A 25485-nucleotide genomic window follows, 5' to 3' on the forward strand; every position below is an offset into this window, starting at 1 on the left:
AAAGTCGGCAAAAGCGACTTCCGAACTAGAGACATGAGAACATCCGAGTAACACCTGAATGCACCATAGCACCGTGGTTGATAACGGGCAGAGTTCTGTTACTATGGTTACATAGTTTGTGAGCTAACGGCTAGCTTGGACTACCAGCGAAATGTACCGTTAACTTAACAGTTTTATGGAGTTTACTGCTACGTTTATTTTTATCTTTTAATTTCAACTACAAGCAATAGCAAGGTTTGTCAATAAATATAACGTTGTCATTTATGAGGGGACTGTGACAGGTGAGTAACAGGTGTTTTGGGCTGGCTAACATTTAGACTTAACAAGCTAGCGGTAGCAGTTAATGCTAAATACTAATACTAAACCTAACTATAATGAGTAATTATACTTAGTTTTAATATAATATTAATATAACCATAACATGTTCTGTATACTTATATTGTGTATTATAACATGTATGTGTATATTTGTATTATTATGTTCATCTTCTACTTTTAGTAAGTATATCATTGTTTTTATTATTTGTATTATTTTATTGACTTCTAATTCATGTGCGATGTCTTATCTATGCTGCTGTGACCAAAAACATTTCCTAATCTGGGATCAATAAAGTATATCTTATCCCTTCTAATTTACTGAACCTATTGTACACTTGTTAACTTAAGTATTTCCATTTCATGCTACTTTAAAAAACGTCTACCCTGCATTTATCTGACACATTTGTTAAATGAGTGATAGACAATGAATTGGCAATTATTTAGATTATCCATGCAAAATGATTTCATGGGTACAGCTTCACAACATCGTAGCTGACTTGACTCTCTGCTGTTTTATTAAAAGCAGAGAGTCCAGTTGACGATGAGGACGATAACTTCCTGCAGCGGCCGAGAGGAAGCCGTGAGCGTCAGAAGGACCGAGTCAGCCGACGCTCAGGGGATCAACAGCCTCATCAGCCCTGCAGCTGGAGCAGTGTTTGGAAGAGTCAACGTGATCCATCTTCTGTGAGACAAGACACTTCTTATTATCAATATCTCTGAGTGTGTGGGACAAACAGGGAGACCGAAAAGGCAGTTTCTCAACCTCCAAAAGATTCAAATATATATATATTTATATACTTTCATACACAAAATCAATTTAGAAAAATATTCAAAAAAATGCACATTATTGGAATAAGATTGGAATAAATCAAAATACTGATGATGTAATTATTTATGATAGTTTTCTTCATTTTGCAATCTCACCATAGTCCTCTGGTTCTCGTTTCCTCTCCCGACTATCCAGAGAGAAAGCCAATTTGGCGGTGACTCTGGCCAATGAGAGGGAGGGTATCCTGGCTCACGCTTCCTTCTTCGATCACCCTGTTGGAGACTTGGTGGATCAGACTCGCTGGGAGCCCTTCCTGCAGAAATACTTCAGCGCTGAAACATGCACAGTGTGTACCGTTCATTAATGCAGATGTGATACTGTTTATGTGTAGCTTCTAACTGTACAGTGTCACACAATTATTTGAAGTTTAAAGTAAGTCTAAGACTTAGGTGAAGTGCAATGAAAGTGAACAGACACCTGTTGAGAAAGCTGACTACATGTTCTTCCCTCCACAGCCTTTGAACACACTCTTCCTCCACCTGTTCGTGGCTGAGCCGGATTTTGCCACAGCAAGTGCAAAAGAAATAATGAGGTACAGCTGTATGATGTACCCAATATTTTCAAAACTACAAAATGGAATAGTGCAATATATTTAAATTGCAGGAAGCACAATGTTAAGTAGGGGCTAAAAATCAACCACTAGAATATATAATGATCATTTTTCCTCATCCTAAAATCTATTAGAACTATCCAATTTTGGGTCCTAATATCTAATGCTTCATCCAAAATGTATTTTAACACATATTTATTCTCTACTAAATACTGTGCTTCCAGCAATTTGAATATTGCATTATTCCATTTAGCGATTCAATAAGTTTTAGTTACTTTTTCCAAATCATGCAGCCCTATAATGAGATAAGAGAGTATATGACCTTTAAGGGTTTATCTGGAATTTCTAACTTCTGAAAAATATTTGTATGTTCGAGAGTCAGACTCTTTAAACTTTGTCAGGGTTAAACTCCAAATGTCATTCAAAGTAAAAACAGTAGCTTTGTTTAGTATCTCCAACAGAGTGTAGATTCATAGAGGTTAATGTAATGTCTGCCACATTAAAATCCCTCGTTGCTTTGCTTCTTTTTACAGGGCTGTCTTTAACGCCGTCCCAGAGCTGGAGCACATCTGCCTGCTCAGCCCGTATGGTGGTGCTTTAGGTGAGGGGCTGCTTTAAATCTCTTTCTCAGTTCATCACGAACACTCAACAGTGAACTTTTGAAGAGTCTTGTGATTGCTGTTTGCGCAGAGCCGGCGCTGGAGGAGGTGTTTGATCCTCTGCAGCGTCAGACTAACCCCGAGCCTCAGTGCTCAGCATTCATCTGTCACAGAGAGGAGCTCTGTCCGAAGCTGCAGGTCCGCCCCGCCAGGTGAGTTTGTTCCCAGAAAACTGCATGAAATATATGTGTTGCTCAAATGCGTACAGTGCAAATTCATACAGGGCAGTGAAACACATGCATGGAAAGATTTGTCTTTGCTTCAGCATGTCACGAGCTGGCTAGAATCCTCTCTCAAAAATCACTACTTCACACATAACCTGAGTTGATTAAATTTGGGCTAAAAACTATTTTATTTCCTGCTGCTTTCCCATCTAAATACATTTCATTATATACATCTTGACTCTACTGTAGTCTTCTGTCTTTTTTATTAAATGTCTTGTTTTCCCTTTAATTTGTTCCGTAACTAAATGCTGATGCAATACCCTTTGAATTCCCTTTGTGTCTGAAATGTGCAATATAGATAAACTAACCTTAACAGTTAAGTATTGTGCCACCAATACTTAGAAGCACGCAGTGTGAAAATAGTGAATTTGCTACCCAAATCCAATAGATGTTGATATTTCGTACTGTTAGTGGGTAAAGTTAAAGCTGCATTACGGATGTTTTGTCCACTAGGGGGCAGAAGAACTCTTAATGTGCCTTGTATCCAAAACTATGTCCTGAAAGAGGCTAAAAGGTTTAAAGCAGCTGAGTCATAGTTATCAGTAGGTTGAGGACTATCAGTCGGCCTTTTGTTATTACAGAGAGTGTTTTGATTGCTTTTAATTTGATTGGTTGTGATTTGTGCTCCGCAGGGTTGAAGATCATGATGATCTGATGCGTATCTTTCTGGAGCAGACCAAACTCCTCTCTGTCATGGAGCAGCCCTACTTCCTGGCAGAGCTCATTCAGGGGCAGAACAAGGATAATCACTGCGCTGTTTGTGAGGTTCGTTTGCATGCTTAGCTTAATCTTCAATTAAATAAACTGTTTTATTTATCTATTGAATTGTATCAGACATGTTCTCGTACTAGGTGAATCCTCCACACCAGATTTTCCAACTACAACAAACACAACATCTCTTTATGAGTCAGGTTATTTATTTCTGATCCATGATGTAAAACCCCCTCTCTGATGATGCTTCCCCTGGTTGTCAGACTCCCTGCTGGGGTGCGTTCCCTCAGGATCTGGAGGGTGACAGATCCCCCCCTCCCCTGACATGTGTTGAGCAGCATATGGCAGATAGGAGCTGAACCGGGGCCAGGACATGCTCTCACTGAACATATTGAGTCCAGACATCTGAAGCATTCTGGGCTTTCAGTCTGAATGTGTTCAACGATCGGAGAACAAACAGGCAGCGATTCCTCAGAGGGTCCGCCTGTTCCCGCTGCTGTTACCTGTTTGTAAAGCTACAGGATATGTCTCGAAATATCCTGGTGAATCATCTACACACACAGTCTGAACTCAAACCACCAGAATAATTCATAACTGTTTTATTTTAAACCATCACGTGGTTAACATTTAATGAGAGTGAAATGGTCAAACTCCACCTGTTGAGGAACGGGATTCTCCAGAAAATGTAAATACAAATTGTAGTGATGTGTATGTGTCAACTTAATTTCTTCCAATGTCAAGAATCAACTTTTAAAACAGTATTTTTATACTAACAGTAGTAAATAATATTACTAATTAAACTAATAACAATCTTTTATGTTTACAGCACTTTTGTTTATATATTCTCAATTACTTTACAATAAATAAATGCAATTAAAGAACTAAAACATATCATTATACAACTTGGATGAATACTATTTACTGCACTGAAAAACTGAGTGATAATATTAAGTTTAGATCAAAAACATTAGGTTTAACTTAATAATATTGCTTTAAACTAACCTAAAACAGTGAAACCTGTGGACTTAATACATTTAATTAAAGACAACATTTCAGTTTTCTCACTGTCAATTATAAGCTGTTCTTCAATCTTAAAAAGAAAAGAGTGCAGTGTGCAAATCAACAAAAAACTCTCATATACTAAACAACAAGATGTGTTTCTACAGACTGTTCTTCTACTGTTTATTCTGAAACATAAAGGCTATCTCTCGCTGTTTAAACAGAAAAGGCTGCTGCTTCATAGACGTATATTACAGTAAGAGGGAAATATAAATCAATGTAAAGATGTCTGTGTGTTTCCTCCACAGAGTGACGGAGTTCCAGTCGGCTTCATCAGCGTCACGTCTGATGTAGATTTGAAGTGTCTGCACGACAGCTTTGATTTGAGTGAGTTGGACGGTTTGTACAAACTGGATCAAATGAAAAGTGATGAACCTGCTGCTCAGCCCGACTCCAGAGATCAAGAAGAAGAAGAAGAACCGAGAAAAACCCAAACAAAACCCGAGGTAAACAACTGTAACTGCACTTCTGTAAATGAACTCTATTGCTTCACAATAGCACTGTCCAGCCGCACCGTTGTAGTACATTAAAACGTCTTCTTCAGTCTTTACCTTCTGCTGTGTGGTCCGTAATGTCCTCTGCCTTTCCTCAGGAGGAGACTGAAGCAGGACATTTTTCAGCAAAATCCAACGCCGTCTGTGTTCAGTTCTTCGTTATTGACAAGAATTACGAGACCAGGTAAGGTCAGGATAAGGTCTGTTCTAAATTGAAAACTTGGAAATGAAACCTTCAATTTAAACTGAAAATCATCTTCATAAAATCATGTGCTGAGCCTTTTTCAACATGTGTAAGCCGAGGAAAGAACAGAGTCAATTAAAATACTGACAGCATTGAACAAATAGATGGTTTGTCCTGTTTAAGAAGTACAAGTTGTACAACATGAAAGCAAAGATGCAAGACTACTGGAACGCCTTTTTGCCTTCACTTGGACTGGAATAATGACCAGGATACCGTCTGTGTCACCGGTCCATGTGCAGGAGCACATGTTGTTTGTTCTGCCCACGAAACCATTGATGACTGACTGCTGATCACCATCCTGACTCTTCTTTAGGCGTAACGTGGTACAATGTACCAGTGAGCAGGCTTCAGAGTTTAACTTCTCACAGTATTTGCTCATGTCCCTGTGTGAAGACAACTGGAACTGAATTAAGATGCACTCCCCTTACAGAGAGCATTGGGACTACAGTGTTTTATCCAGTGCTGAAATAAACCTTCAACCAGAAGAAAAACCTTCTTTCTTACAAACATATTGTCTAGTACTCATCTTACAAAATGGCCATTATTATTATTATTGTTGTTGTTGTTGTTATTATTGTTATTGTTGTTATTATTATTGTTGTTGTTATCATTATTGTTGTTATTGTTATTATTGTTGTTGTCTTGTGATAACTCGTGATAAACTTAAACTTGAGTATTTCCCCCCTTTTGCACATTTTTCCACTGATGGCAGCGGCTCAGCGTTGCGTCAGTCAGTCAGACAGAGAGTGAGTGTTTTCTGGCTCCCGCTGCGCTGCCTCGCCTCCCAGCTGTTCCTCGGTGTGGAGACGAGGCGTCCTGCCGACAGTGAGCACGTTATTAATGAGAGCGGCGCTGACACCGACAGCGTGACGGAGTTGGAGGCGAGAAGTTGAGCTGGAAGCAGCGGGCAGATCTGTCGGCCAGTTGTTCCTCCGCAGCCGCCACCAGCCGGGCTTTTATTCTGAAACTTGGCACGTGTTTACACCTGACTTCCCCTGTGTTCTTCTCCTCCAGATCAGTGGACTTTATTCCGTATATATTCACAGTTTACCCCGTAAGTATCAAAAGCCGAAATCAGACCCTCTTCATCATGTGTCAGTGGAGGGAATATGAACTAATGCAAACATATTTATCTGTTGTCCTTGTGTCCGGTCTCTCAGGACGTGGACTTCCTCATCGTCACCGTCCCGACTTTGTCCCCTGAGTTCCTGCTGCTGCAGAGCTTCATCCGGCTGCCCCCCTGCACCACCACCTCACCCCCCAGAGAGCTCTATGTTTTCCCACGCTCTGCACTCAGGTGGGTCAGCGCTTAAAAACATAGACAATACTTTATATCTCTCTTCCAAATGCAGAACCAATTCTTTGGTTTGCATGTGCAAAAAAGAACAGGACTCAATGAAACATATCCCCAAAAAACACAAAACATTTCCCTTTCAAAAGGAGCAACAGGTGCTGCAAGATGAGGGATGAATTTAGTTTAAATGAATAATATAAACGGCTGTGTGCTGACGTAGAAGCAGGCTTTAAATAGTGTCCGTCCTTACTGTTAAAGATGAACCAAATGTTTTTGAAAACAGAGACTCTCTGACTTTGCTTCTGTGTGGGCGTCCCGCAGGCCTGTGGAGGTGAGGCCGGCTGTAGCTGCAGACCGTCCTGCTGTCTCTGAGCTGGTGAACACTCTGAGTCTCGGGGAGTCTCTGCTGCAGGACCTGGACCACTTCTACCAGACCCGCGGAGACCAGGTCAGTCAACACACTGATGGAAACACACCTGGGTTGACCTTTCAGCCTCTACACGTGGGAGTGTTTGATGCTGGTCAGAGTCTGGAAATCACAAACTGTGAACAAACAGAACGTATCAGGATGTAATTCTAACTGGCTCCCCCTTTAAGTTGAATCAGAATGACCTGATGATTGTTTTGGCCGGTTGGGTGTGATGGAGCTGCTGGTGATTGTCTCAGGGTGAGGAGGAGACGCCAGGCAGCAGATTGGTGAGAATTCAGTAGAGCGGCTTCTCCTCTCTGACTGACGCCCCAGCTGTCAGCACACTGTTCCAAAACTGATAATTACTTCTGCGAGACACTTCATGTGTGTTCATGGCACGAGAAGGTGCACAGTCCACACACACACACACACACACACACACACACACACACACACACACACACACACACACACACACACACACACACACACTCATCTATATCTACATGTGTTGTGTTTTCTCACTCAGGACGGCGTGCCGCTGCAGGCCTTCGTGGCCGCGGTGCAGGGTGAGGTGGTGGGGGTACTGATCATCAGAGACGAGCAGGTAGGGGCAGTCACTCACTGTCCTCTGATAAACTGAGTCTCTTGTGACGTGTTTCTGTGTTGGACCCTGAAGGCAGCATCTCCCTGGTCCAATGAGATTTCTCCATGTGATTTTGGTTAATGATACTTACACAATTCCTCTCTGTCAGGACATCCGGTACATGTGTGCGCGCTACAACATGGAGAACTTCATCTACTTCAGCCACCACCGCCGGGAGGAGCACGCTCACATCCTCCACTTCGTCCTGGCTCCTTCCTCCCAGCACTGCTCCAGACACTTGTTCAAAGAAGCCCTGCGGCTGGGCCACAAGTCCTGCCTCTTCCACAGACTCTACCCCCCCCACCTCAGCCCCCAGGTGGGTTTCCCAGGGACCCTCAGGGCCCTCACTGGCCCCCCTCAGCACTGGGGCCCTTCCAGCCTCTGCATGTCTGCTCAGATGCACATTCATTAGTGTAATGACCCTCAGCTCACACACTGCAAGAAATGTCCTTCACTACATCATTCAACTCAAATCAGAGATGATTTCACTACAGAACATTTACTTTAAGGATCTTAACACAGATGCAAGAATATAAAATTGGCAATTAAACGCATCGTAGGAGGTACATAGATAGATAGATGCATCTATATTGCACTTTTTCTTCTACAGCTGCAGGGGTTAGTCGACTTCTTCTTCTTCTCATCAAAAGGTGTTTTCAGCCTCTTTAAATATGGAGATTCCATGTATTTTACTTTAGATAGAACTGAAAATCTTTTGGTTCTGGAACGATAAAATAAAAAAAGGTAACAGAAGTTTTAATTTGTTGAAAAACGTAACACAGAATGCAAGAATATAAATATACAGGTGACTTTTATTGTCAATGTCTTTTAGGAAAACAAAGACATTGACAATTTAATTTTATGACAGCTCTGTGTCCCGACATCAAGGCCTCAACTTCTGTTAAGCTATGCTTGACAAAATCAGAATGTAGCTCTGAATAAAAGAGAAACTAATTAGAGAAAATGCAGATTTTGATTTCAGAGATAAAACCAGACATCACTAAAAAACAAGTCATACTTTCAGAAACTTGGAAGGACATTTTCCCCATGGTTTCCAGACTAATAAAAGTTGCAGCCCTTCTGTCTCCTGAAACTGATCAGACTGAAAGACGTTGAACTGTTTTTAACCGGTCATTTCTTGCAGCGTGCGGCCCTCAGCGGGCTGCGGCCCCCAGGGTCGGGGCAGCAGGTGCCGGCGGTGTTGCCAGCTCCACCTCTCGACACCATAATAAGACATTTCCTCCACATGTAGAGGCCTCCACTTCCTCTGCTAATTACCCTCAGCAAACTTGATGAAGATGAGGATGATGAGGATGATGTGCAGATAGAATGATGTCCGCAGAGAGTCATCTGTGCAGGCTGACCTCTCCACCTGAGTTCGTTACCACTTCCTGACCCTCTTCTTCTTCACCCAGAATTCCTGCGTCCACCATCTGGATTTTCTCCTGGACTGCGCGGTTCCTGTCCACCCGCGCCGCCAGATCGTCTTCCCGCTGGAGGAGCTTGGCATCAACGCTCCTTCCCGGCAGATCAGCGAGGAGCAGGTGGGCCGGGCAGCAGCTGGCTGACAGCAGCAGCCTGCCAGGTGGGGGGGGGGGGGGGTGTAGCTGGAGGATGAGGGAGTGGGGGATGCGGGGTGTTAACGTGACCACTAGAGGGTACTGTTTCAAAGGGAAGAGTCACTGTGTGCCTGACTTAGAGGTATGACTCCTGCAGAGACGGGAAGGAGACGCAGTATGATGGAATGAACTCAGTTTTTGGATCCACTTTTGACGAGCATTATGGACATCATACTTACTTAAAACTGGAACAAAACCAGAAACCTTCTTCTTCTTCATGTGCTCTTCCTCTCTTCTCCTTCTTCTAGTGTCCTTTTTCCTTCTTCATCATTTTCTTCTCCTTCTTCTTTGTTTTGACCTCTATTCCTGTTCAGAGTCAATACATTGCCATCTCTTCCTCTCCGCTGCATCTAACTGCTTTACAGTAAACTCAGCAAATTCAGAGCACTTTATTGTTGCTTTGGGGAACAGAAACATTACAGCAGCTGCTCGAATCAACCCAAATTGACAGAGAATCTCCTGAATATTTGCGTATGACTATTTGTGCAAAAAGACGCTAAATTTCCACGCACTGTGACTGGATGTTTCTCACTTAAATGCTTCAGGGAGCGTAAAAGTTGAACATTTTATTAATAATTGAATACTTTTAAACCCAGTTGTTGAAATATGTCCAATGTCACCTTTAATGAAGCTCCAGTGTCTCCACAAACTAAGCTTGTAAGTGACTTATGATGTAATAACAACGGGTATCAAAACAACTAACGTATACACATAATAAATAAAGCACTTGCATTTGAATTCAAAGCTTGGTGATAATTCTCTGCTTTAGCTCCAATTAAAAGTCTGATTGAGGTATTATTACTCTGTCTGCAGGCACTCTCTCCGGCTCCTTCTCCTGTTATTGTCCCGCTAATGAAACCCCACCCCGTCCCTCAGTGTGTGACAGATGTCGCGCACACATGCCCTCATGGAAATTATTTGAATATTACACAAAGGTTAATTTCACCCTCGGGTTTCCCCGCCCCGCTCTTGTTTCTCTCGCTGCTGTTTTCATCCAACAAGGTGCATTGTGGGGCCAATCTGCCTAATTACAGATGATGAAGGAGCCATTAGCCGCCTCGCAGTGCGGCAGGGAGCCGCTCTGCGGAGGAGGAACCGGGACATTAGAGCGCAGTGTTGGGCTGAGTCCTGCGGGACTCTTCAGTGATTATTGTGGACAGTGGTCCCTCACTGTCAGGGTCTGATCCCCGGCTCTCCTCCTCTCTATGATCTGAAGCTCCCCTAATGCATCTACAAACGTCTGATTCATACTACAGGGGTGAGCTCGGGGGGGGGAAGTACACCAAGCACTAAATATGTAAATAAAAACAAAATGAATACATCAACAAAAGTGCTTTATCCTTATGTGTGAGGGGCGTAGAAATCAAAGATGAAATATAACAGAATGTGTTTCCCTGGACGAAGGTCTTCTCCTTCTCCTCCTCCTCCTCCTCCTCTTCTCCTCTTCTCCTTCTCCTTCTCCTCCTCCTCTTCTCCTTCTCTTCCTCCTCCTGAAACACCACTTTACTTCTTCATATTTGACCCAAAAACCCAAATAAAATAAAAGTTCTTGAGTGTTTCAGATGAAATAGAATTTTCCGTTTCCTTTGAATATGGAACGTCTCTGTTTGAGGGCTATTTGAATTCATCTCATGTCCAGCATGCTTTTGGAGAACCTGACTGTTGTTTATAATCGGTAAGGTAGTCTGATTTTGCACAAACTTTGCTTCAACGTCTCTAATCCTCTGAAGGTGTCTCTCCAGCAGGCAGGTTGAGTGCCTGGACAGAAAAGATGATGACTTCTTTATCCTGTAATACTAAAACGTGGGGATATCGGACAGATTATCAGGAACTGCTTTTAGTGACTTACTCTCTCCTTACGGGATATTTAATCTTCCAGTTATTTGGAGAGTGTGAAACTCTAACTTCCACCTCTGTTTTTCTCTCAGGCTCCGTTTGCTCTCAGCCTCGTCAGCAGGAAGTTGACCTTGGAGCCGAAGGTCACCGTTAACGCCCGGATCGTGGTGGTGGGGGCGTCGGACACGGGATTATCTTTCCTGGAGGTGCTGTGCTTCTGGTGAGTCCAAACATCCTCCTGAGTGTCCTTTCCCTCTTTTCTGATTTCATTGCAACGTCATAAGTCTTCTCCTGAAGCCACAAACAGATTTAACTTTTCAGACGCCCTGGGGCAAGGATTTTCTGCTCTCAGGCACCTATTAGACACACACACACACACACACACACACACACACACACACACACACACACACACACACCTCACCATCTGTGCATTGTTTATGTACCCTGTCATCTCCAAGATCCCATCTACATCAGTGCACACAGCACCACTTAGACTCTAAAGGGTAAGCCTTTGTGTCAGCTATAGGGTTACAATTAGTTTAGAGATCCAAATCCATGTATTCATAATTTGTGCCATAAAGATCCATCGTTTTGCCAAAATACTATTAAAACCGCATCAATTCGTCCCTCTGTTGCACTGGCTGACATGTTCTTTCATCACCATTAACACACACTGTAGTTTATTTGGACTCAATCACAAACACACACACACACACTCTGTCCTCTTTCCACAAATACTAGAGGACCAAATATGCAAATTAATCTGCCGCTGAATATAGTCCCAAGTCAAATGACTGGGAATATAATGTTTCCAGTAGGAGCCAATGGGATTGGAGCTGTGAGACACTCAGGAAGTCTTTGGATAGTCTGGGAAATGATTTCTAAGTCAGAAATGAGCTTCAATTTAAATAAACTCTTTAAAAATGGCAGATTTTGCACATAAGCTGGTGTTTCAGCTGCACTATCACTCACAGTTTAGATGTGATTAATAAAGGGCTCAAGAGTCTGGATATCTCTCGATACCTTGGGAGTGCTTTAAAAAACCTGATTCTTCTTTCTGGGGTTTTGTCTGCTCCATTATCTGCCAAAGAAAAGTCTTTCTGTGTGAAAACCTACTTGGCAATTAACTTGATTCTGATAGCAAAATTCTTTAATTACATTTAACGTAACATAAGTTGTATCTCTAAGATTACCTAGGATATAAAATATATTTGCATCGTAGTAAATAAATCAATGAACGCCATAACCTGCAGCAGAAACTGGTGAAGCACTGTGTGTGTGTGTGTGTGTGTGTGTGTGTGTGTGTGTGTGTGTGTGTGTGTGTGTGTGTGTGTGTGTGTGTGTGTGTGTGTGTGTGTGTGTGTGTGTGTGTGTGTGTGTGTGTGTGTGTGTGTGTGTGTGTGTGTGTGTGTGTGTGTGTGTGTGTGTGTGTGTGTGTGTGTGTGTGTGTGTGTGTGTGTGTGTGTGTGTGTGTGTGTGTGTGTGTGTGTGTGTGTGTGTGTGTGTGTGTGTGTGTGTGTGTGTGTGTGTGTGTGTGTGTGTGTGTGTGTGTGTGTGATCTTGAAGTGCAGTAAACACACACAGAGTGGTAAATGCTCTGGCAGCTGTTAGAAAGCCTCCAGAGATCCAGAGAGGAGTAATCCCCTGAACCAGAGCGGCTCCTTCTCGTTCTCTTTTTTTATCCTCTTTTATTCCTGGAATACAATCTCTGCAAATGTCACTTGACTCCGGGTCGGACATCTTCGCATGTTTGCCCCCGTCCTCTCTATCTGTGAGAGATTAACTGCTGCTGCTGATAGCAATAATAACAAGCAGCTGATCCAGAACCAGCCGATAGCTGCCTGGCAACGCCTTGCTGTTCTTACTCCTCGGAGCTGGTGAGGCTGGCACGCTGCTGATGGCAGGGCGGGGGGGGGCACGCAGCTGTGTGAGGCCTGGCATCCAGCGCTGGCCCCCTTTAATTACCCCCCCCACTCCCTCCTCTGTAAGGGATCTGTGTTTGCTGTCACTAATGAGTTGACTAATGAGGCAGTTAGTGTCCGCTGGACTAATGGTGAGGCATTGAGAGGCTGAATGATGGGTCACTTTCCCCCCTTATCAGCCCTGCCCAAACCTCCCCTCATTGAATGCCCCCCCCTCCAGCTTCATTACCCTGTGTGCCGGGGTCAGACAGATAAAGAGCTCTGCGGCGGTCCGGCTGCAGGCTGACCAGCGCCGTCTGTCCGCGGCTGATAACGGATCCTCCCGATGCTCCAGTAACGCCTTAATGCCTCTCCGGCTGTAAACCCTCCTCCTGCCTCCTGGCTCGGATTAACGGGGAAAGTTAGACTGCCCTCATCGTCTGATTATTGTTATTGTATGCGTCAGAACCAAATGTCAAACCACTGATGACACAGAGCTTTGTAATCATCGTCGAGGATGATCCGTCTGTAAACACGTTTCAGGGCTGAATTTTCATTATTACACATGCTCAGCTGATCTCTAAGGGAGACATTTAACCTTATTTAAACTACAGGTCTTTATCAAGCAAAATGCAAAACATTAGGCTGGCTTTAGCTTCTCAAATGAGTGAGTGTTTGCTGCTTTTCTCTGTTTCTGAATCATTGAATATCTATTATCTTAGGGAGTGGAAGTTTGAAGACGTTTGGCGTTTGAGAAATTCTCATTTTTTACTAATTAATCACTTAAATAAATGAGTAAATCTATAAAACAAATCCATAGTCGACAAAGATGAGAGACAAACATGGTTTATTGGAAAAATGTTATCATTATTTCACACTTTCTATTCAATGTAGTTCATAAATGTTTTAGTAATCCAGTCATTTAAATATCTGATGAATTGAGATACTTCTTTAAATTGGTGCGAAAGAATCGTGTTGATCTAAATGTACTGTAAAGTGTGGCACTATGGAAAATAAAATATATAGCAATATTTTGAGCAAATACCTCAAAATCCAGGGTTTATTATTGACTTTACACTATGAGATATTTGAAATCAATCATCTGTAATGTTTAAAACAAGCAGATAAAGGCAAATAATAGAACAACCTGGGTATTTTAAGAAAATTGCATCACATTTCCAAAAATCCAATCCTTTAAAACCTGTCAAAACCAACAATAATATAACATTACGAAACTTAAAATCCTAAATGATATGTATTTTTATATCCAGATGTTCATATTAAATCCATAAATTGCCATAAATTTGTGACTGATGCATACAATAGTCAAAAATTCTCCAAAACAACCGGAGATGTGAAGCTGTATTCTGCACAGCCCTCCAGCCTGTGTGAGTGTGTTCAGCAGTGTGTGGGTGTCTGGAGCTGAGGGTCTGTGCCGCTGGGCGATAGTTTGTCAGGAGACTGAGATAAGAGGGAGGTGATCAGAGTCACAGAGATAAGACCGAACACTCCCACACACACACACACACACACACACACACACACACACACACACACACACACACACACACACACACACACACACACTCATACACTCTCTATTCAGCGACAGAGGAGGAGCTGCTGTTATCTGCTGCGTGATGTCCTGCAGGGAAACACAAAGGAAGTCATTTGCATCACAAGAGGGGATGTGTACTGGGGACAGTAAACTCAAGGGAGGGAGGAGACCAGGTTCCCAGGAGTCACAGATGCATCAGGAGGCTGAGAGATATTCAACATCTGAGATTTGTAAATCTAGTTTGATGTTGTTTTAGTAGTAAGTGGAACCTCCAACTGGGGAGGCCAATATAAAGAGAGTCAAGTATCCCAATATTTCTGAGCAAATACATTCCTAAAAATGATGTGAAAGGTTTACCAGTGATGCTTTCTCAAAAGAATAAAGGGGCCTGTTCTGCTCCTTGGGGTGTTCCCTTTCCTGTAGTGTGTTATATAGGTTGTGCTTGAACAATACCTACATCTACAAAAACAACCAGAGAATTTGTCCCTTCTGGGCTACCGTAGAAACAGACTTGATGAAAGAGTACCTGCTCCCTATGAACCCAGACAACAACGATATATAGCTTTGGATGATTATACACCAAAGAAAATACAGTTATGAGTATCATAAATTACATTTCTGCCCTAACTTTTGTTGTAAATATGACAGAAATAAACACTGTTAAGCCTTACACCTGTTGTTAATGGTTGTTCTAACTTACTGGGAAGCTAAGTGCTAAGTTGGTTCCTAAAAAGTAAAACCAAAAGCTGCTCTACTAGAAACAATGATTAAATACATATTGAATAAAACCACTGTGTAGTCCTATGGCTTCACTCGATCTCCTCCAGACCTTCCTAGTCCATAAAGCAAAGTAAAGAGTTGTTTCATAATCTGTATTATCCTCTTACACGGCTCATATAACCAATGATCTATCAGGCTGTCACACATCACTAAGTGAAGCAGACATTAGATGTGTCCTTCCCCAGAAGAAGCGCTGCATGTGTTCTGTGTTGTTTACTGTTGTCCGATGCGTGTTGTTTGTTCCCAAGCAGCCCTCACCTCCGGTTCAACAGCCTGACCTTGGTCTCCACTCACGGCCTCCTTGATGACTACGACCACGAGGACGTTGGGTTTCTCTCCACAAGGTGAGCGAATGGAACAACAGGACAGAGGGAAAATCCTGTAATGAAGCCCATATTCACAGCTACATTACAGAGGCAAGAGATGCATGATCTGCTTTAACTTCATTATAGACGTTGATTGCATAATTTATTGTTTGTAGAATAATAAAACCATTTATCTGCATTTCCTATAAACCTTAAGGACCAGTGTGCAGCATTCAGGGTTATGATATGTATATGAGTGTATACGCCTCTAAAGATATTTGTTGTTGTTGTTTGGGTTACTTCAGAATAAGGTAGGGTTGCAACTAACAATTATTTTCATCGTTAAAGTAATTTACCAATTACTGTTTCTCTATAAACTTATTTTCTTTATAAAATGGCAAAATAATGGTTAAAAAAACCATGTCTTTCTTAAAATACGACCCAAGCTGATTCATCAATTATCAAAATGTTCCATATTTATTTAAGTGTAAAACATTCATTAATTAAGGATATAGCAGATTTAAAAGCAGCCATTCTTTTCTACATAGAGAGCAGCTACTTTTTCATGAAGTCTGTTTCTCCAGTAGCCCAGAAGGGACAAACCAAACTCTTGTTTAAGGAAGCATTTTATTTTCCTTGAAGGCTGCCAGTTCTGGAAAAACAGTTTGAAAGGGAAGAGCACTAAATGCTCCGCGCATTAAGAGGCTTCTTCCCTGTCTGCAGGCATGCGTACAGCAGCAGAGATTTGTCTCAGCTGCCTCTGCACTCCTGCATCAGCGTGGTGAGCGGGAAGATGGTGGGCATCGACAGGAAGTCCAAACGTGTCCTGGTGTTTGGTGGAGTGACGGTGCCCTACGATCACCTGGTCCTCTGTACCGGCCTGCAGTACCAGGTGAGACACAGACAGCCAATGGGATTTATCCATTAGGAACTACAGCACGGTCACATGACTTCATGTCACCACCGCTAAGCTAAAGGAGGCTAATGTTGGGCTATAAAGGAACTACAGCACGGTCACATGACTTCACGTCTCCACCGCTAAGCTAAAGGAGGCTAATGTTGGGCTATAAAGGAACTACAGCACGGTCACATGACTTCACGTCTCCACCGCTAAGCTAAAGGAGGCTAATGTTGGGCTATAAAGGAACTACAGCATGGTCACATGACTGGGTTTTTCTGGGTTTTAGGACTCCTTCCTGTTCCTCTCTATAACACCAGTGTCATGTGTTGCTGTAGGCACCTCGTCTTACTGACGTGAATCAGCCCAACTCAAACATCCAGCTGCCCGTCCCCTCCAACCTCTTCACCCTCAACGACCTCCACGACTGCATGGCTGCCCGCCGCTGGCTGAGCACCAACTTTGTAGAGCTGGAGGGTGAGCAAACACACACACACACACACACACACACACACACACACACACACACACACACACACACACACACACACACACACACACACACACACACACACACACAGAACCTAAAAATTACTGTGTAGTAGTATGTCATTACTCAGCCAGTCAGCGCTGAAGTGCTCCGGTATAATTAGCCGCTAATTAGCTACAGAGAAATCTTTCATCTTTGTGAATCACGTCGGCCTCTTCCATCCAGTTTTCCATTATCACGTCCCTCTCTGAGAGCCAGAGGAAAAAACCCACGGTGTCATTAAGCAGAGTGAATCTGCTCTCTGAAGGAATTGTGCACCGATCTGGAGTGAGGCTTTTAAATGTACTAATTAGATGATCGTAGTCATGAAGCAAAGCCATTAATAAATGCAAATTGCTGTTGCAGACGCCAGCAGATAACATGTTTATTTACATATGTTAATAACAAGCAAAAAGAAACAGAGTAAATGTGAAGTTTAGCGCCAGATGAAACAAATGGAGCTGCTCTGTCTCAAGGAATCCTCTTCAAAAATATCCAAAAAGCCCATTAAATACTAAATCCAGACTTCTTTTTGTCCATCTCTCAATTATTTCTGAACATTTAGTTTATATTTTGTATAGAATACTTAGACTATAATGAAAGTGTTATCAAAAACAAACAAACAAAAGCAAGCCTGTCTTGAATGTGACAAAAAAGAAAAGCTCATAATGAACAGGAAGGGCATCAATTTACCCCAAAGTGAAAGGCAAGCCTCTGTTTAGGTGCCAGGGATTCACTAAAGTAGCTTCATGATTAAAAACTGTTGTATTGATGCATCCCGATCCACCTCAGAACCCTGGAAGCCATTCTTCTTGGTTAGTTCTAGTGGTATTAGAGGAGGTAAAGAGGATCAAATATAGTTTTATTTCTGTGTGCTGCTGGCCTTCAGTAGCAGCTCTGGTTCAGCACCACGGACAGAGACCCTGTTCACCATCACTGTGATCCTCTCTGTAACTCCACTGGTCCATTAATCGAGTTAAAGTTCCAAAACAACAACGTAAAAATATAAGTTCTGCATTAAAAAGTAAACGTTCTGCTACACCGCCTTTATTCATGTTTCCTTAATCTAGTCTTTATGTGAAATATTGGATAGTTTGACCTTTTTAGGACTCAAAAAGAAACCTAAATGAATTCAGATCTATGAAGTTGTGATGTGCTTTTTGACAGAGTGAAACTTACTAGCTGAATTCATGTCTCTAAATTCTTATATTTCTCATCTGGAACAAGGTCACTATTGCTTTGAAGTGTATCCTGTAGCTGGATATTGCCTTGGATAGAAAAGAATGGGAGCAGAAAAAAGGAGCAGCCTCCAAAAAAATGCATAAAAAATACAGAAAATGTCCAAAGCTCCTCCCTAGCTCAAAGAGATAGTGGCTAAACGCAGGATCTCCCTCGTGTCTCTCCAGATAACGCCATCGTCTACGGCAACAGCCTCGACGTCTTCACCACCGTCGAGACTTTACTCAGCCTCGGCATTCTGGGAAATCGTATCCATGTCGTCCTCACGCCTCCCGAACCCAACGTCTCCTGCTTCAGCGACCCGGAGGTGGAGAAAGCTGTGGCAACGGCCCTGAAGAAGGCCAAAGTCCAGGTACACCATCACTGCCTGCTGGCCCTCAACGGAGAACACCCCGACCCCCTCACCTCTGTGACTTTCAACACCGACGCAGAGCCCCTCCTTCTGCAGTGTGGGGTAAGACAACACGGTCTAGTTGAGTCCTTTTTGAACCCAGACATGTTGAGAACCCCAAAGTTTTATGTTAGAAATCTATAGGAGGGGTCCTCAGCACAGAGAAACTGCCAGATGTTTACATACAGGCATCTTGCAATATTAGCATAAGCTGCATTAATTAGCATGTGCAGACAATAATTTAAAACATCCATGGCCGATTTGGAGAATTTTGGAGTGATTTTGGGGGTAATCGAGGATGTCGAATCCATTTCTGATATTTTCAGGATCAATAATTGCAGTTTTACCAGAAAGGGGCCATATTTGTACTGATTCTGATGAATTTTGGGTTGTTTTTGTAGTTTTAGGTGACTCAAAACTGCAATTTCTGATCGTAAAAAGGCCAGAAATTGATTCAACATCCACAATATACCTAAAAAAAACACACCAATAATGTCAGAATCCGCCAAGTGATTATTAAGCTATTGTCTGCTTATGCTAGTTGTGCAATTTACCCAACATCTGCAGGCTAGCATCCGGTAGTTTCTACATGCTGGGGACCCCTACTATACATTTCTAATATAACACTTTGGGGTCTCCACATCTCTGGGTTCACTCTGCTGCCAAGTAAACTAACATGTCTGTTTGTCCAGTTAGTTATTAGTCAACAAAAGAAAATATTTCCCTAACAATGGCGGGTTGCTGTCCAGGGTGCCATAAAGGAGCGGCTGGCTGGATTTTAATTCCCCTTCTGGAAGCAGACGGTGTTTGTGGAGCACAGAATGATGTTGGTGTGCTTCCCATTCCCATTGTGTCCGGCAGTAGAGGATTGTACCGTCCAACTATGTGTTTGTTTTCCTCATTTGAGGCTAAAACAGAGGCACCCTGCAGATGAGGGCTTGTTGTTTTCTATATTCTGTATTCGCTGGTAAACCATGCAGGTTCCAACACATTCAGAAATTTGGCTAAAGGAAGTTTATTGAGACATTTGTAGCTGTGAAGGAGACACAGCAAGGCTTTTGTGAGAAACCAGGGCTGCACAATTAATCAAAACTTGCAATATGGTCTCGTGCAATATCCAAATTACAGTAAGTGCATTGCTTGTTTAAGGCTTAATATTTGTTGAAATGCCATTTTAAATAAAGTTTTGGGACAAATTTCCATCTAGATTCACACAAAACTGTAATTTACAGATCCTTTTTTTGCTAAACAAACATTTTATGTGTTTTTGCTATTTCAAAACCTTCAATCAAGTTAACAAATCAATCAAATAAAGGTCGATAAGTACCAAATACATAAAGTGGGTTTGTGTGGAAATGTGGTCTAAGAAGTGTCTTCACTTTCAGTTTGTATATTTTAACAATATGCAGTATTTTATTCCGCTGTCCAGGTGTTCATAAATCTCTCCAATAAAGCAGTGGACTCCGACGTCTTCAGGAGCATCAACAGCTCTTTCCTGGTGTTCGACAGCAGACTGGTCATCGACGCCACCTTCCACACCAGCGATCCCTCCATATCTGCAGCCGGGCCGCTCACCATATTCTCCCGCAGCTGTTACACCGACGAGTGGTCGCACGCCAGCTTCGACTCCAAGGAGGTGGGCCGGGATCTGGCCGCCATGTTGCTGCGTCTCTTCGACCCAACGCTGGAGCCCGCGGGGGAAGCAACACCCGAAACACATCGCCTCGTACCGCTCTACAAAGAGGCCAAGATCCAAGGTCAGGAACCAGAAAGAAATGCATGTAAAATAACTGAGATGCATCATTTGCAACATAAATGAGCAGCCACTCCTCTGATGTCCTTCAGTGACTGCCTCCCACACACTGATGGCACTCTGTTGGGTTGATGATTCATCCGTGGGAATGAATAGAAGAACCCTGGCCCTCTTTAAACCCACTTCAGTTCTGTATCAGCTCTGCTATTCAATTCCCACGTGTCGTGTCTTCATTAGAAACCTAAAATTCCTTCACATTCCTCAGCACTGCATCTCAGTATTCAGGGTCAGTCAGGGCACCTTAAACCCTCCTCCTGCTGTCCAGGCATCTGCTTTCACCTGACAGACTTCTCCAAAGCATCCTGAGGATCTCTTACCCTCTTTCCCCCGCACGCCCACTGCTGCTGTTATTGCGGTAGACACTCAAAGCGCAGCCGGGGCGTAACAATGGTGCATTGTGCCGCCGCGTATTCACGGAGAGACCAAGGCCACTCCGCAGGTAACACAAACACAGGAGCCGCTCTCACGGGTGAACTTTTCAGAGAGCAGAGAGGCCGAATCATCGAGCATATCTGAGGGCATGGTCAACGCTCTGTTGTGATGCATTGCTGTGTTCTCAGTTTGAAAGGTATTATCTGTAGCATTTAAAAGCCTAAAAACAACATGCCTGTGGTATATATTTAGAGTGGTGCACTGAAGTTACCCCAATTGTTTTCGACGACTAAACCCAGAATGTATTTGAGTGAAGGTCTTTTTATTTGCCGTCATATTCCCTTTTAGCAAGCCACATTTTTACCAAACACTTGGTTCATAATTGGTGCTTTGTACCTGGATTTAGTTTCTTAACTTTATCCGTGTTTTAACTAGTTTTAGTCACCCGATCCGAGCAGTCCTCCACGCTTATTCGGCTCACCATAAAAGCCTCTTATTGACTCACTCACTGTTGCATGTAAGGGCTTCCATTACTAAATATATTTCTGAATAATCCCTCAGGTGTCAACAACTAAGGAAACAGTAGAAATATGAAACTATGAATGAAATAAACCACCTCTCACCTTCCTCCTGTGTGTCCTCTCCTCAGGTGGGAAGCTTCCCGGAGGATTTCACTTCCTGCAGGTCACTAAACCGTCCGCTACCAACCTGAGCGGCCCCCCCGCTAAACAGGTAAGGTTTTAATATAAATAACAGACGGATGTGTTTATGATTTCTGGTTTTTCCTTTGTGGACATTAAACAATCATAGAGTATCGCTGCCTTATCTATTAATCCATGTTTCATAGTGTGTCGGATGTCAACAAATTACTCCAAAGAAAGATCCCTCATGAACTCCTGAATACTTAAAGTGCTTAAATTAAGGTCAGAAAATAATGAAAAATGTCCAGGCAACGCTGACCGCTTTAACCGTCCTATTTAGTGTGTCCAAATCCCCCCCAGAAATCTCTTTAATATCATTAAATAAGACAGAGAAAAGCAGGAAGTCTGAATCTTTAAGAGGCCTTTTGATTATTTCATCAGAAATTACATTAATAATGATTTATTTCTAGCCATTATTAATTTTGCACCGTTAAAAATCTGATAAATATCCATAATTTTCTGAAACTCTTTTAATGATTCCTCTAAGAAAGATCCCTCAGTTCTAAAAGTGGTGTTCGGTTGCAGGACGGCAGCTTGGTGACGGGGCGTGTGGAGACGGGGAACTACTTCTCCTTACACCTGGACTGCTACGAGCGGGTGGAGGCGCTCACCTGTCTCTCCCTGAAGCCCCTCCCCCTCTCCAACTACCTGAGTCTGTACGGGAAACAGCAGCAGCTGCTGGGTCGGCTGAGCAGCCGCTACCAGCAGGGCCTGATCCCAGACCTGTACAGGTGAGGGCCGGGGGATAGTATGGAAAATATATAAGCTGTATTTCTTTTGAGCGAGGGAATTACGATTTTAACATTTATGGTGTAATATTTATGGGGATTCGTACACGTTGTGTCTTTGTTTTTATCAGCTCTAAAAATAGTTTTTTGCCAAGCCCTGGGGCCGTTGCATGAGGAGGTTTTATTCCTGCTGTCAGTAAATGGTGTTTACATAGCACCGGTCCAGACCTACAGGACAGCTGCTTTACAAAATAATATCTTACGAGTGAATCACAAGAAATACAAGTTATTTAACTCCTCGTCTCAAGCTGTTTAACCAAAGGACTGTGGCCCAAGGGAAGATGGAACAAACTATGGAAGCAGCACATGTTCTCACTTTATTCGCTTCGATAACTTAAGAGGTAAACAAACAACATAGCGGCCAACAGACCTGCAGGAATAACGGCGATGTATAAAGATGGCAGGGGGTCAGGTTCTTAAAAACACTGTGTTCATATCAACTTCTGAACAAGAGCCACCGTCTGAGACAGGACCTGTCTTCAGAGAGCTGCAGGTAGGGAAACTTCCCATCATGCATCTGCTGACTGATGACCCCGCACTCCAAAACAACACCGAGCAGACGAGACAGATTTAGGCCTTCAGTGTCCTTTGTCCTCCGCTGTGTGTGTGTGTGTGTGTGTGTGTGTGTGTGTGTGTGTGTGTGTGTGTGTGTGTGTGTGTGTGTGTGTGTGTGTGTGTGTGTGTGTGTGTGTGTGTGTGTGTGTGTGTGTGTGTGTGTGTGTGTGTGTGTGTGTGTGTGTGTGTGTTGTGTGTGTGTGTGTGTGTGTGTGTGTGTGTGTGTGTGTGTGTGTGTGTGTGTGTGTGTGTGTGTGTGTGTGTGTGTGTGTGTGTGTGTGTGTGTGTGTGTGTGTGTGTGTGTGTGTGTGTGTGTGTGTGTGTGTGTGTGTGTGTGTGTGTGTGTGTCAAACAGCGGGTGACCTGCTTCTGAGGTTTCAACACAAATGACCCCCAGATATGGACGTCTATTGTCCCCCGCCTTCTAATCTGTTTATGCAGCTCCCCAATCTGTCTCTGTGGCAGCACAGAGCGAGACAAAGCCAAGACCCCCCCCCCCCACACACACACACACACACACACACACACTGCCCTGACTCCTAAAGTCACTGAGGAGCATCAGGAGCCGTTAAAATCATTGATTGACCGAGCGGCGGCTGGGGGTCATTTACTGTGGCCTCTGGGTGTGTGTGTGTGTGTGTGTGTGTGTGTGTGTGTGTGTGTGTGTGTTTGGCTGTTATTTGCAGGGTCAGTTCACATTAATTACACAGATAGTCTCTCTAGCTGTTTGGCTCTGCAGTGTTTACCGGAGTAAAAGTCAGAATACTGCAGTGTAGAAGAAAATCCTACTGAGGTCAATAACCAAAGTAAATGCGCTTCTTTTAAACGCTCCTTGGATGAAGGATAAAGTATTTCTGAATTTAAAAGACAATCACTTCTTTATGCAGCACTGAGGAACGTAGGAAGGAAGTATGCGTTGCTCTGTTTCCTCTGCAAACATTCAACAGTTTTGCATAAATGTGGCAAACAAACACCTAGTCTTTGGCCATCACGTTGTTATTTAAATGCTAATCATGTCTTAGTTTTTGTCAGGACATGAAGCACTCACGAGCCACAAAGTTCAGGGATCAATGGTTTACTCTTTGAAATGCTTTTTGTGGAGGACCCAATCAGATTGAAACTACAGCACCAAACTGAGACGCTGCTATACTGGACCTAACTTGCACACTTTACTTTAATATCCCCTGACAGTGCACGGATCACTGTCTGTATAGTTCTTATTTTCATTTCTAACTTGTTGCTGTTTCATATTATATTTTGCTGCGGTAACAAAACAATTTCCCAATTTGAGATAAAGGGTTTCTGATTCTGCAGTCACAGAATCAGACCATGTGATTCAATGAACACTAATGAAGGTGTGTGTGTGTGTGTGTGTGTGTGTGTGTGTGTGTGTGTGTGTGTGTGTGTGTGTGTGTGTGTGTGTGTGTGTGTGTGTGTGTGTGTGTGTGTGTGTGTGTGTGTGTGTGTGTGTGTGTGTGTGTGTGTGTGTGTGTGTGTGTGTGTGTGTGTGTGTGTGTGTGTGTGTGTGTGTGTGTGTGTGTGTGTGTGTGTGTGTGTGTGTGTGTGTGTGTGTGTGTGTGTGTGTGTGTGTGTGTGTGTGTGTGTGTGTGTGTGTGTGTGTGTGTGTGTGTGTGTGTGTGTGTGTGTGTGTGTGTGTGTGTGTGTGTGTGTGTGTGTGTGTGTGTGTGTGTGTGTGTGTGGTGCAGTTTCTTCAGACAGAGCTGGTGTTTGGCCGTCTATCACGACAGATTCTCCGACTTTGAGCAGGAGCTTCGGCAGATCACCTCCAACGCAGTGAGTGCTTTTACTTGATCACTAATACCTCCTCTAACATGTAGATCAAAGGGTGCAATGAGAAATGGTTGAACCACACTTTAAATATAAACTATAAATAAAACTAATACCTCCTGCCAGGACTGCCTTAAAAATCCTGGCATTTGTAAACGAGTGCACACATATTTATGTGAACCGGATGCATCACGTTGTGTCGTTTGAATAGCATACATGTTGTGTGTAACCTCCACCTGTGTGTCCCTGCAGCACGGTGCCTCTCACGTGCTCCGTCGGGACCGGTTTTCAGACGCTGAGGTCCGGGCGGCTGTGAGGAGCAGCGCCGTCAGATATCTGAGCTACAACAGGAACCTGCTGCCCATGTTTGCCGGCCCCGGACAGCTGTGACGCCTCACCAGCTCCCCTCACAACACTAACTGTGTTTCCACGCAGTGTTTAAAGTCATACGAGTGTTTCCTTACGGTCTTACAAACGTGTTCAAGAATCCCCTCCTCATTAAACTCCCACACAGACACTTCCTTTAGGGACATTTTCTTTGTTCTGGTGTGTGTGAACTTGCTTCTTCTTCTCTGGTTTTCGAAGTTGGAGTTAGGTGGAGTCACATGAGCAGGTGCATCTCTTCCAGCTCGTTGTTGCATGTTCAAAATGCAAAGCAAAGTTCAGGAAGTAGTATCATTAAATGTAGCATAACTAAACGTGCATCAGTGTTGTTTCTTGAGTTGGTGGTCTCGGTGGGGTACACGTCTGTAGCTGTTCCTCTTTGCTATAGAGCCTCCCCTGTGACATGTCTCCATGTCTCCATGCGTTAATGTTCAGAAAGCTCTTTATGTTTCTCATACTGCCTGTGCTGCAGCTCCTCTTTTCACCCTCTGTCTGAAACCAGAGCTCAGTCTGCTCTGATTGGTTAGCTGGCTGCTCTGGTGAATTCTCCAACAATCACAGGGATATTATTGTTGAATTGAAAGCAAAG

General features: G+C 43.3%; 1 protein-coding gene across 1 annotated transcript; it reads left to right on the plus strand.

Moving 5' to 3' along the window:
* The first annotated feature begins 253 nt into the window (after positions 1–253).
* Positions 254–24991, plus strand: cfap61 (cilia and flagella associated protein 61). Its single transcript, XM_063902439.1, is given in 25 exon segments — positions 254–281; positions 841–1001; positions 1282–1432; positions 1602–1678; positions 2230–2297; positions 2387–2507; positions 3212–3344; positions 4598–4795; positions 4942–5027; positions 6102–6141; positions 6248–6384; positions 6703–6829; positions 7320–7397; positions 7546–7752; positions 8852–8980; positions 10984–11111; positions 15385–15477; positions 16162–16330; positions 16675–16813; positions 18272–18558; positions 19925–20252; positions 21330–21417; positions 21891–22112; positions 24431–24558; positions 24805–24991. Coding segments are annotated over 24 exon segments (3375 nt in total). The 5' UTR covers positions 254–281; positions 841–858; the 3' UTR covers positions 24903–24991.
* The last annotated feature ends 494 nt before the right edge of the window (positions 24992–25485 follow it).

This window comes from Eleginops maclovinus, chromosome 15 (genome assembly GCF_036324505.1).
Source record: "Eleginops maclovinus isolate JMC-PN-2008 ecotype Puerto Natales chromosome 15, JC_Emac_rtc_rv5, whole genome shotgun sequence".
Taxonomy (NCBI): domain Eukaryota; kingdom Metazoa; phylum Chordata; class Actinopteri; order Perciformes; family Eleginopidae; genus Eleginops; species Eleginops maclovinus.